Genomic DNA, 12,727 nt, shown 5'->3' with positions numbered 1-12,727 from the left:
AAAAAAAAAAAATCAGAGAAAACTGAAAATTATCAAAGTTAATCCTGCTACTTTTTAGAAAGGATTTTTTCCCCCTCAATCTGAAAAGAGTTTTTCTGTTGGAAAATTAATTGCTATCTTTACTTTTAACAAAGGATCACCATGTAAACGACATTTTGCTTTAAAATTACATAATGGTAAAACTATTTTTGATTGAGATAGCCCAGAATGTACATCAGCTTCTTGATCTGTGGAAATCTCTGAGGTTTCATCTTTCTCTCTCAATTCAGAACTCTGTTTTGTTTTTGTTTTTTTTCCTTAAAATACTTCCCAAAACATTTCCCTAATAGCTCTAGTTGTAATACTTCTGAAAGACGTCCCAGGGGAGAAATGAAAGTCAGAGACTGGCTGCAAAGGGGACATGGGAAAAGCCAGCGGTTACTTGAGGCCTCGTCCGTTCGGTGCTGATCTCAGCCAGCAGCAGCGCAAGCCCTGGGCGCGCTCGGGTGCGGCAGCGTTTGCACGACGGGTTCCCAGCAAGGAAAAATGCCACTCAGGCAAATAACAGCTTTGCTTATTTACAGCGATGGCAACTGCTGAGGCCTGAGCTTGGGCACAGCGTTCCCCGGCAGTGCTAGGCTGCGAGCCAGCGTCCGGCTCGGCTCCCAGGGCCRGCAACGGGAGCGGGGACCGGTTCCCTTCCGGGGCCGGCGTGCCCGGGGCGGCCGCCGCAGCCCCCCTTCCCTCTGCGGAGATGGCCCCGCGCGCTCTTTGTACCAGGCTGAAACCGTAGCGGTTTGTTTTTCAGTCTGATCTATTTGCAGCGGGGTTTGTGGTTTCTAGTAAAAAAAAAAAAGTATATATACACAAATAAAAAGTAAAATAAAAATAAAAACAGGCGCATTAAATGAGCTCTTTTTTCCCCTTTCCCCTCTCTTCCCTCCTCCTCTTTCTCTCCCTCTCTTTCCCTCCCCTCCCCTCTGTTTTCCTTTCTGTGCCGATGACTGAAAGGCTGTAATTTCAAAGCTGAAGTGGCTTTCCCAGAGCCGGAGGAATGCGCAAGTGCCCGTGGAGCTTTCTGCGGGGAGCTCTGCGGCCGCGGGCAGTGGCCCGCCTGCCGCCCCTGCCCGGCGGCGCGGCCGGGAGGGCCTTGCGCACAGGGGCTGCTTTGGGGCAAGATGAGTTGTGCTCTCAGCTCCATTGACTAATAACTGGTTTTTCACTGATCTAGAAGTGCCAGACTCTGCCCAAAACGCCCACGGGCCCTTGCTGCAAGGGCTCCTGGCTAGCAAGGTCACCTCTAGCAGGAGGAAAGCCTGAGGGAGCCCAGCCTAGCCACAAAGGTGTGTGATTWGGGTCATGCTGGAAACAAGTCCCAAACCACTGTGTTTGCAGCATGTTCAACAGGGCCTTGCCTTTGTAAGAAGGCCGAGGGAGCATAGGACATACGGGAGAGGAAAAACACTGGTATATGTATAATACCAAGCTGGGGGGACCAAGAAACAAAGCTAGATTCTTGCAAGTTTGTCTGGGAAGAGTTGATTTCAACCCCTCTGTGCCTGTTCTCTTTTGTCATTAGATCCCTCCTATGATGCAGTCAGGAGAACAGGATGGGGCAGTAATATGAATTCTGGCCTCACCAAAAGTAAGTTGTCCCAACGGGAATCACAAATTCTGTAATAAAAGATCAAAATGAGACCATGGGAGAAGATGGGCTTGGCTGGCTTGTGTTATGAGCACCAGAATGGTGGAAGACTTGGGGACAGTCAGTAAGATAAAAGAGAGAGAATTATATTACGAAAAGAAAAAAAAAAATCTACACAAATCCTTTTACAACTGAATCACGTATTGAAGATGATAGCAATTGTTACAATGGAACAAACCACTACCACTTCCAGGATTTGATTAAGGGGCCAGGACTGGATACTCCATACAAAGGTCGACTCCATGTTATCCACCAGCCTGTATTGAGGTGTAATTTTTTAGGGGACAGATATAGACAGCGTGGGCAGATTCTGTGGGTTTCTTACTACTTTTGAGAAAGTAAGATCCTACATATGAAGTCTAGCAGGCCCTTAATAACTAAGTCACTTTGAGATTATCACATGAAAGAGCCCCTAGTCATGCAACAGTTTTTTTGTTTTATTATTGTGTCCCTGAGTTCACAACACACTCTGGGTCATGGGCTGACTTCTCCTTAGAAATATCAGTTCCCTGCCCCTAGGGATTGTATTTAGTTAACATAAGCAGCTGGTATCAGGCCATACTCTCCCCTACTTCCACTGCTGGGGCATATCCCTGTACAGCAGGGCAAGATGGGCACATTTGACTCTCAGCCAGATACTACAGGGTTTGAATAAATGTGGCAGAACCTGGCGGTCAGATTATATTTCATTCGCTTTGCAGCTTTTTGAACTATGTGCACTCTGAATGTGAAGACTATTCCTTGAGTTCCAGTTTTCTGCTATCAGGAATTATATGACTAGGAGGAGCAGATGTCAACATTGACCTGATTTATAGAAATGGCCATGGTATTTTCAGTTAAATGTTTGATTTGATAAAAACAAGTTTTTGCATAAAAGGGTTGATTAAATTTTTTTTCCCATTTCTAAAAGATACTGAAAAACGTTCCAACATGGAAGAAGGTCAAAATTTATACAAAAACATGGATGTAAATTAGGATGTACATTATGTTATAACAAAAGATGGAAAATGAATAAAACATCTACGTAATATTTTTCTTTGCCTAGACTGCATACTTTTTCACATTATAATGAGATTTTTAATAATTATCCAGTGAAATCTCAAAAATATCAGCTTTTAGGATGAGAAAACATTTCCTATCCCAATCTCTGTATTATTCCTGTTTGGTTTGTGTTGTATGTATATTGTTCTCTGTTCATTCCTTCTCTTCTGTTCCTGTACATATAAAATCTTTCCCTGTTTTTACAGGCCCTCCTGTTGCAGGGACGCAAAATGTGAATAAGACAACAGAACAGCAACGGCCCCAACCAGGTAACTGTTGGTTGTGTCCCCACTGCATTTGCTAAGTAATTATATTTGTACTAGACTGGGAGAGTAAACATGTCAAACAGCAAAAATCATGAGCATAGGACAAACGGCAGAGCCATACAGGGAAGTCTCAGAATAATGAGTCAAATATGACCAAGTGGTGACAGCAGTTGTTCCAAACCGTTTCTGTTTTACCCCATTGTCCTTCCCCATTCAAAAGAAACATCCTTGTTTCAGCTGAGTTGCACGCAGTGCCTCGCATCAGTTGCTTTAGCATCTCCTTTGAAGCCTCACAACATGCAGTGTAAGAGATCTTGACGCAGTTCGGGGCACGGAGTTGTTCTTGCTGCCGTGGTGGCGTGTCTGCTCGTTACCTCCAAACCTCTGTTGCAACAGTGTTCAATGGAAGTATCTCCAAACAGAATCGATAGGGCTTCCCCAGCGTCAAAGCAGTCCAAATAAGAAAAGCAAACCCTGCTGGACAGCAAGCAGTCATGTTTCCTGCTAGTTTGCCAAGGGGCTTTTGAAAAGCTAAATACCACCTTCCCTGCTTTGCACAGCTGCTTTCTATCTTTTTTTTTTTCCTTTTTTAGGGAGTTGGTTCTTTTGGCATCAATTCAATCCACGAGCAAATGCTATAGATCCAAATCACCAAAAACAGAGAGAAGCAAATAGAAGGGTAGAGATTAGGGCTGCAGAGGCCCCACAAAAAGAGAAGGAATTCACTCCTAGTAAATGCATTGTGGGGTTTTCAAGAAACACTCAGCCTCATTGGAGCCAGTGATAAAACTCCTGTTACCCTCATTTGTCTGATGCTCTGTTTGCTTCAATGAGGGAGAGCTGGGCAAGCATTTCATTGACCTTAGTGGATACCAAACTGAATTGTTAACAAGTGAATTTGAAAATCCCATCTGCTGTTGAGCTCTTTTTATTAGGAGGAATATATTTGCTTCCGATTTGTTACTGCTATACTCTCACACATGTTTTTTTTCATGCAACTGAACATTCTTGTTGTCACACAAAATGTGTAGGGTATGTCCAAAAGAGATTGTGATCTTTGAAAATGGGCTGCTCTGAAACCAGTGCCAGAACCACTGTGCCATTCTGGATTCCATAAATAATTGGTGGTTGTTTACTTAAAAAGAAATAAGGAACACACCAGGACTGCTCCAGACCTCTAATGCTAGAAAAAGAGGCTGTACAAGTAAAGAAAGAAAGTGACATTTTTTTAGGTTTTTAGAATAAATAATAATGAAGTTTTGTTTCTTTTTCGATAAAACATTTGTTAAAATAGCTTTTGTTCTTTTATGATTATTTTAGATCCCTATCAAATCCTGGGGCCCACTAGTAGCCGTCTCGCCAATCCAGGTGAGTTCAGACCACCATTTTGAAGGCACTCCTCTGTTATCAGAGGAGTTAGCTTTCTTGTTATCTACCACTCCAGATGGTACTGGATGAGTAGCTGTTGTCCTCTCCTATTTGGGTAAGCTGTCAGGGCCATTGATTTTAGTAGTTGTGGTCTCACAACTGCTTTCAAAAAAATCCTTACAGTAAAGTGAGGAAAGTGGTGCAACATCATCTTTACCTGAACAAAATCACCTTCCTGAAGGCATTTACCCAAAACTAGCATTCCCTAACGACAGCCTTATACAGAACTTGAATTCACGTCTCTCAGATTTGCAGTGTAGGTTAGTTCTCCAATATCTGCTAAGGATTAACACAAGGGAGGGCACAAAACCTCTCTGAAAGTCACAGCAGAATGACTGTCCCTGACTTTTGTGGAAAAGACTTTGAATAAATCTTACTTGAACTAAACAAACTAGTATACTGATCAGGAGCAGTGATGGATATTCAAAAAGCTGGACTACATCATTAGAGGATGACAACTGCAGGCACTTTGTAATGATATTGATGGCAAATCTATCTGCTTATGCTGGAATGGGATTGAATGCTTGTGAGGAAGCATCCTCATAAGGTTCTTTATCTTTGCTGTTAGTATAAACACACGGAATAAAACTAGGAGTCACCTAGTCTGGGGAAGAAATAATCTTATGTAACTCAGATCAACTGGAAAGGAAACTGTAGGTATCCAAGACAATATCCATGGCAAACAGTAAGCAATCAAGAGTTAAAATATACTATGTCAACCATTCAGTGAAAAATTTTGGAGAACAGTATGCTCGGAAAACGTCTGTTTATGAATAGCCCAACGATTTTTAAGGCCAAAGGCGACCATTATGAAATCTAATCTGACCTCAAACTCATAAACAGAACAAAGGGTTGACTAACTTGTTTGCTGGGAATAGTTTATCCATTCCTACGTAAGAGTTGCGAAGGCTTGAAGGAGTAGTTCCCAGTAAAGATCGAGATAGTCCTTCTGTTTCCTGCCTTTGTCTTTGCTTTTAAGCAGGAAACACAATGTCATTTCCTTTCCTTTTTGGCTTGCTCCTTGCAGGGAGCGGGCAGATCCAGCTGTGGCAGTTCCTCCTCGAGTTGCTGTCGGACAGTTCCAATGCTAGCTGTATCACGTGGGAAGGGACCAATGGGGAATTCAAGATGACGGACCCTGATGAAGTGGCACGGCGCTGGGGAGAACGCAAAAGCAAGCCCAACATGAATTATGACAAGCTGAGCCGAGCCCTCCGATACTACTATGATAAGAACATTATGACCAAAGTGCATGGCAAAAGGTATGCCTACAAATTTGACTTTCATGGCATTGCCCAGGCTCTTCAGCCTCATCCCACTGAATCTTCAATGTACAAGTATCCATCAGATATCACCTACATGCCTTCCTACCATGCCCATCAGCAGAAAGTGAACTTTGTACCCCCGCACCCTTCCTCTATGCCTGTCACATCATCCAGTTTCTTTGGAGCAGCCTCACCTTATTGGACCTCCCCTACTGGAAGCATTTATCCAAACCCCAATGTCCCTCGCCATCCCAACGCCCACGTATCACCACACTTGGGCAGCTATTACTAGATGCTTTTATCTTCAAGTGGCCTTTATCAGTCTGGTTGGACACTTTCTTTACTTCTGGGATTTTTTTTTTTTTTCTGGGACCCTTAATGGATAATTGTGGCCTTTCTGGGGGACAGTTAAAACTGGATATTGGTTATTCCTGGATCAAACCTTTTACTTTTGTAACTTTGCCTCTTGTGTCTTGAACTGAGAGATGGATGCTTCTTTGGGCCAGTACTCTGCATTTTCTTTGGGTTTTAATGCTTATGTCCTCTGTAGGAATTGACTATGAAGATTGTTCACCACAACTTGGAATGATGATTAGCATTTTGATCACAGAAATTTTTAAGAATTCAAAGGCTTTTTAGAAGACATAGATCCAACTGTGGGTCGTAGGAAAAGATGACTACGTGGGTTTTTTTCTCGCTTTGGAGAGGGTAGGCAATTTGACCATTAAGTCAGGAGGACCTTGGGCTGCAGGGGACCGCAACTGGAATCTTAGCTTTAAGGCAAATGAGGGGTTTCACCCAACTGGAAATTAAATATATATATATTCATATATATATATATATGTACATGTATATTTTAAGAAGTAAAGGGCATTGAAGGAACTTTTCTAGACTGTACAACTTCATTAGACTGTGTATTAACTCCAGAAACATCAGAGACCAGAACAAAATAAAGTAACCTAATGTCAAGCACAGACATTTCTTGAAAGCAAAAGTAAAGTAAAATAAATGACAGCAGGCCCTTGAGCTCTGCCAGAGTCTTAGGGATCGCTAAATGCTACCGATTCGCGAACGCTGTGCGTTTGTCAGACCGTCATCCAAAGGGTCAACAAATCAGAAGGCAAATTACTGTATAAGTTATGCAGAGTTATTTTTCCCTATATCTCACAGTATTAAAAGAAAGATTAAATAAAACGAGTTGACCTCGGTCACAAATGCAGGTTTGTTTTTCTACTATCAGCTCAGTTGTTTGTGGGTTGTTTTTGTTTTTTAATGTAATTTGTACATCTTTTCAATCTGTACATTTGGGCTGTAGCTTTGTACTTTTTACTAAAAAAAAATTAAAAAAAAAAGACATGAGTAATGTATCTGTTGGAGATAGCCTCAGTGCTGCAATTGGATCCCTAACTGACCCCCAAACTAGCCAGAAACCTTCCAGGCTTCCCTGGGTTTGTCTAGAGTAGAGATTTCTCTTGTATTAGCCTATCAAAATTGTCTGCAAATTAACTTCATTTAGCTAACATGTTTGTATTAAAGCTGATTGAAAACATGCATCAACATTTGAAGCAACTTTTTCAATATTTTATGATTATTTTTCATCAAATCTTAAACTTTGGAAATATCTTGTCCACTTAAAGAAATTCTCAAATACTTCTCACACATCTTCTGAAAACTTTTGCTGAGGGTTTTCACTTAAATTTTAAACATTTTAAAGTATTCAGCCATCTAATTTTGCAGATGTTAATTTGATGATCCGCAAATGGCAGTTTGGTGCCATAAACAGAAGGGTAAACCACAAGCATTTGCGTTTTAGAACAGATGTCTACTGGGGGGGGGGGGATTAGACTTACATGTACAATCTATTAGCTAACTTGTATTAGCTGGCAACCGATTAACAGGATCACAAAYGTCTAGTCTAGACACAACCTCTGGGACTCTGTGTGGGTGCAAGATTTGGTCTGTGTGCATCCGATTGCAGGACGAGAGCCTAAAACCAGAACATTATAGTCTGCTCATAACTTTAAACAGAAGCACTGATGCCATTATTTAACAAAAAGGAAAAATAAGATCAAGCTAATCAGTTTAGGTCTTAGTGCTTTTGGGATGTTTATAAGTAACATTACTGCAATAATCGCAAAGTTTAAGAAGTATAAAGAAATTACCCATGGAAATGGGGCTTTTGCTACTATATATATGCAATGTACTTTTTGGATATTAAAGTATATATAATTTTGCAAGTAACCTTGGTGTTTTTTAAAAAAATGTGTTAAGTGTTACAATTAAACTGTTGTATAAGGAGAATGATGTAAAAAAATGTGACAAAATAAATGGTGGTTTTCTTCTCTGAGGCATCATATTGTCCCACTCTCTCCCTCCCCTCTCATACTTGCAGATAAAACATGAACTTTGCATCTAAATTAAATTTAGCTAAAAGGAAAACAGAGAATCTCCACAGTAGTAGCAGTGACCATCATCATCACTATAAAATAATATCAACCTCTTATTGCAGGAAACTTATGTCGCTGGAGCCTGCGTTTATCAGGCCTATTTAGGTACTTAACTGAAATGTCTAAATCGGAAACCCATCTATTGTCCATGTGGAGAGAGAGAGAAAAAGAAGTGATAGAGTAGCTGAACCTCGGGGAGGTGAAGCGTCTTGCACAGGGACAGTGGCCGAGCTGGAGGCAGATCCTTGCCCGGCGCTCCGGCACTAGGGACGGCCCCGTGCCGAGTGCCAGCACACGCAGCCTCCCTCAGCCGCAGCTGAGCTAACCAACATCTCTCTGATTTTTCACTCTTTAGGGTCCTCAGCAAGTCAGTGACAGGATGCATATGCAATGCGACATATAGTACCAGGCTGCCTGTCTGCTCATGTTTCTCACCTATCCCCAAAGCCCAGGGAAGGCCAGTGCTCCAAAGCATTCCTGAGACAAGTAAGAGGCTGCACAAACAAGCCCTGCCAGGGAATCTTCTGATTGTGTATAAAGGTCAGGCAAAGGCACTTCCTGTATTTTTGCAGACACACGGTGGTCCTGAGAGATAGCTTGATCTTTCTGCAGATTTGATAAACCTTTAGAAATGCATAACTGCACAAGTACACCATTTCCTTCCTCCACACACAACCTTTTGTTGCTAAGTTTCTAGTACAATAGCGGTCATAGGCTTGATTAGCAAGCCTTTGCTCTGAAAAGCAGCTACCTTCAATAATACATTCAACCACCGCAGATCTGTTCCCTTTGTGTATTCAACCGTAGCTGCTCAATTTAGTCATAAGAGTGAGTGTTTTGTTGCTTATCTCTATATATTGTTTTTCACTTTAGTGTGATCTGGATTCATTCTGGCTATGCCTCATCAATAGAGATATCGAGTACTTGCTTTTAATACAATGTGCCTGCCCAGCTGCCAGCAATAGGCAAATCTGAAGGAAAATTTGAAGACTGAGTTTGCACAAAAATGTCTCAAGGCAGAACCAAAGATTGTCAGAGTGCAAAGATGTTTTTGACAGCAAAGTTTGGCCAGAAGGATCCTTGGTGAAAACACACTTTTGAAAACAACCAACGATTTGAGAAGCATCTGTTTCTGGCTGTCCAGCTTGAAAGATCTTAAAGGACCCTGGCTTGAAGATGGAAGGTGATCGGCAGCATCCTCAGCTCAGGTCCTTTCAGTCTCCTTTGAACTCCTTCTTCACAGTGCTTGCTGATTTTAATCGCTGCTAGGATTTAGCTTTAGATGGAGCTGGCCACCCACTGCAGGCTGCATTCCCACGGAATCTAACTTGGAGCAAGGAGACTTTATACCAGTGTGCCAGACAGCCTCAGACTGGTGAGATGCCTTCCAGGCACCTTTTAGCATTTTCATAAGATCTTAATTTAAATTCCTTGGATAAAGAACAAGTGATAACACACAGATTGGAGCAGCCCATTTCTCCCCCTAGCTATCACGCTGACTTTGCAATGGTGAAAGCTCTAGGGATGTTAATGGCGACATCTTCTCCCTCCCAAACACAAGTTTCTGGGACAAGCTGAGAGAAAATAAACAAGGAATTTGACAGTACTAATGCTACTTTTTGCTTTTCCCAGGAGGGCAAGGCAGACTGAATTCAAGTATTTTAGGCTTATATCACAAAGTTTATAAAACAGATGGTTGGGATCACATGATTGTGAGCTGTGAGTCAACAGGGACAGCAGAAAATCTTTTGCTCTGTGTGGAAGTTTAGAACTCAAACCTCACCAGGGAAACCCTGTTCTCACTGAAATCAATGAGAATTTGGCTATTCATTTCTGGAGATCTACTGTTCACCCAGGATTTGTGTTCTGTTCCAAGTTCAAACATTGCAAAGGATCCCGCTTAAATATGCAAATCTGGAATTAGCTTTTTATTTCACCTTCTATACATAGATACTGCAGCTTATAAAATAGAAACAGCCATAGCTTTACAGACTTGAAACTCAAGCTCCTTCAGCTGCGATCTTTTTGACATTTTTCCCTTTGAGATGTACTTGTCTCTGTGTCTACATATCAGAGGAACGTGGAAAGGGAGAACAGGAGGTACTCTAACTACTTAATTACAGGCATCACATTTAGCACCTAAGAGATTTTTGCTTTCAGTTACACTTTGCAGAAGCCACTAAATCACTCCTTAGAGTCTAGAGGATGGAGCTCCTAGCTTAAGCACTTGTTAGATGCCTAATGCTAGGAGATGTCAAGTCGTTCTTATGTCAAGCATCTAAGATTACTCCCATCTATAATCCTTATATGCCAGGACATAAGCAGACTGCAAGCTGTGACCAAAAAGAAAGGCCCACAGAAGCCATCCTGCACATACATGAGTGGCAAGCTTTCCTCAGAAGCACCTGGAACCGTCAGCTCTCGGGAGACTTGCTCACTGATTTTATATACCCAACAATTATACATTTCAGTCCTGATGTTGAATTTCCAAACAGTTGTGGATTTCTAACATGCATTTAATACTATTTCAGTGGAGAGAGATTTGCCCATTCTGACATCTTCCTGCTAATAAAGAGAAGGGAGTATTTATCATATTACTGCCCAGCAAGTGTCTCAGACTATTCCAGCCCTGATGAGACGTTAAGTAGGTAGGATATTTGCCATGAAACTTCTATTGGTGCAAACATTTGATGTGAAGCTGAACTTATAATATTTTGCATGCATTTTTAGTGCTCACAATGACAGTAAATGACTATGCCTGAACCTTTATATCAGAAGCACCGATGAGCCTAGCTGCTATTTCCTACCCCTACTGTCAGAAGCAAAGAGTTATTGGTCTGTAAATTCTAGGTAAAGGAACTAGCTTCATTTTATTACAATAGATTTGTTTTTACAAGCTGCTTTGTTATACTGATATAGTATTTTTAATGACCTCTGTGAAATTAGTTTGTTCAAATGCAGCCTGCTTCCAAGCAGAGCAGATCCCCCACATCACACCGACTGTTGCTCCATTTGGTGTTAATTATAGCTGTAGTCTAGAGGCACAGACTGTAGTTTATAAATTTGCTTCAGAGACCCTATTTGTATATGTTCGCACAATACCTAGCATAACTTAACCTATGTGTTATGATTTTCATCTGTAAAAGTAGAAACCTTTGGAAGCAAAGCTCAGACTTTTCTATCATGTTAGAAAAGAGGTAGAAATCCTTGCCTAAGGTCATACAGAAAACTTGTGTATTATAATTTTCATCTGTAGAAGTAGAAATGCTTGCAAGAAAAGCTCAGAGTTTTCTATCATAATAGAAAAGCATTAGAAATCCTTGCTTGAGGTCATACAGAGACCTAATGGAAAGAATTAGAGTTGGATCCCAAGATCCCTGAGCCCCCATACCCTCAATGAGGTTTTAGATCATGCCTATCTCCTACAATAGGGATAGCAAGAAGTGAGAGCTACATGTTCCATATTTCCCATTTCAGGTGAGAGGAGATGCTAACACCGTTTGCTTTCTTTTTACACCTGCCACATAGACAAATTCAGCTCTTCAGTCACCAAGGCTAGCAAACCGACCCCAAGGTTAAATCCACTAAAAAGGAAAAAAAGTAAGGGTGTAGGGGCGCTGAGGCTATCTTTCCTGCCCCAGTAACATCTCTCACTGGACTGGTACTCCTCTTTTACCAGTCCTGGGGCATGAGCTGCATTTGAACACCCTTAGCAAGATGTGCTGCAAGCAGGTGTGTTGATGATGGCCAGGTGTGTTTGCAGCTGAGCAGCCACTTCAGCCAGTATAAATACCTGCACCAAGCAGGCAGCAAGGTTTCTTCTCAGTGGGGCTAGATAGTATGAGTGGGTCTAGCTGCCTATTATCTATGTGGCTGGGAAGCAGGCAGAAATGGGTGAAGAACTGTGTTTTAAGTTATATTTGCTAAAGGCAGAGAAGTACAGGGGCTCTGGTGGTTTGATGCACAGCTATTTGAGCACAAGAAGTTGCTTCTCCCTTTCCAGGAACTGCTGCAAAGTTATTTGCTTTGGCTTTTTGTTAACTTTGTCTCCTGGAGCTGTAAAGCCTGATGCTGGATCTGCTTTACCTTCCCCACTGCTGTAGAGCCCTGTGTGCAAGCCAGAGAAGCCTTGCCTGCTGCAGGCCTGCCTTGGCCGCTGCTGCGCAGGCCGTGTGTGGGAAAGAACAGCATCTTCAGCCCTTGTGGAGCGCAAGGTCTGTTTTCAAAGTGTCTTTATATGGCTGCTGGAGGAGGTTGGGCTGTGACTCTTGGTAGCTGGTATTTGAAATAACCTCAGCCTCGCCCTTGGGCTTTCTGCAACCCTCRTGGCTACAAGTGCTTGGCTGTCATGGGGCCTGGGCTGCTGGGAGGGGGTGTCCCCCAGGCTGTGGGGCAGGACGGGGCTCTGAGCAGGTGGCAGCGCAGATGTGCCCGGTAAGGCAGGGCGGGCTGCAAGCGCTATGAAGGAGCGTGGTTTGGCTGGGATTCAGCGTACCCAGGGATAAGCTAAAAATCGGGGGCGTTTCTGCTCAGGGTGAACGCTACTGCAAAATGTTCGAGGCTTTCTGCAGAGCTCTAGCTCCTGCAGCTTGGGGG

General features: G+C 42.4%; 1 protein-coding gene across 4 annotated transcripts in view; it reads left to right on the top strand.

Annotated features, from left to right (window-relative positions):
- FLI1 (Fli-1 proto-oncogene, ETS transcription factor) overlaps positions 1–8,035 on the top strand; it is a 94,913-nt gene extending 86,878 nt beyond the window's left edge. For 2 of the 4 annotated variants that reach the window (XM_026071734.1, XM_026071735.1), the window contains 4 exons: positions 1,559–1,624; positions 2,932–2,994; positions 4,312–4,359; positions 5,447–8,035. In XM_026071734.1, coding sequence (XP_025927519.1) covers positions 1,559–1,624; positions 2,932–2,994; positions 4,312–4,359; positions 5,447–5,976 — 707 coding nt within the window. In that variant the 3' untranslated portion in view covers positions 5,977–8,035. The remainder of the gene's footprint in view (positions 1–1,558; positions 1,625–2,931; positions 2,995–4,311; positions 4,360–5,446) is intronic. The other 2 variants (XM_026071736.1, XM_026071737.1) reach the window with 1 other exon arrangement.
- Positions 8,036–12,727: the final 4,692 nt, after the last annotated feature.

The sequence above is a fragment of the Apteryx rowi genome, unplaced genomic scaffold, assembly GCF_003343035.1.
Source record: "Apteryx rowi isolate R43461 unplaced genomic scaffold, aptRow1 scaffold_33, whole genome shotgun sequence".
In the NCBI taxonomy this organism is placed as follows: Eukaryota; Metazoa; Chordata; class Aves; order Apterygiformes; family Apterygidae; genus Apteryx; species Apteryx rowi.
Note: the sequence above shows the minus strand (reverse complement) of the source record. Positions and strands in the feature narration are given on the sequence as shown.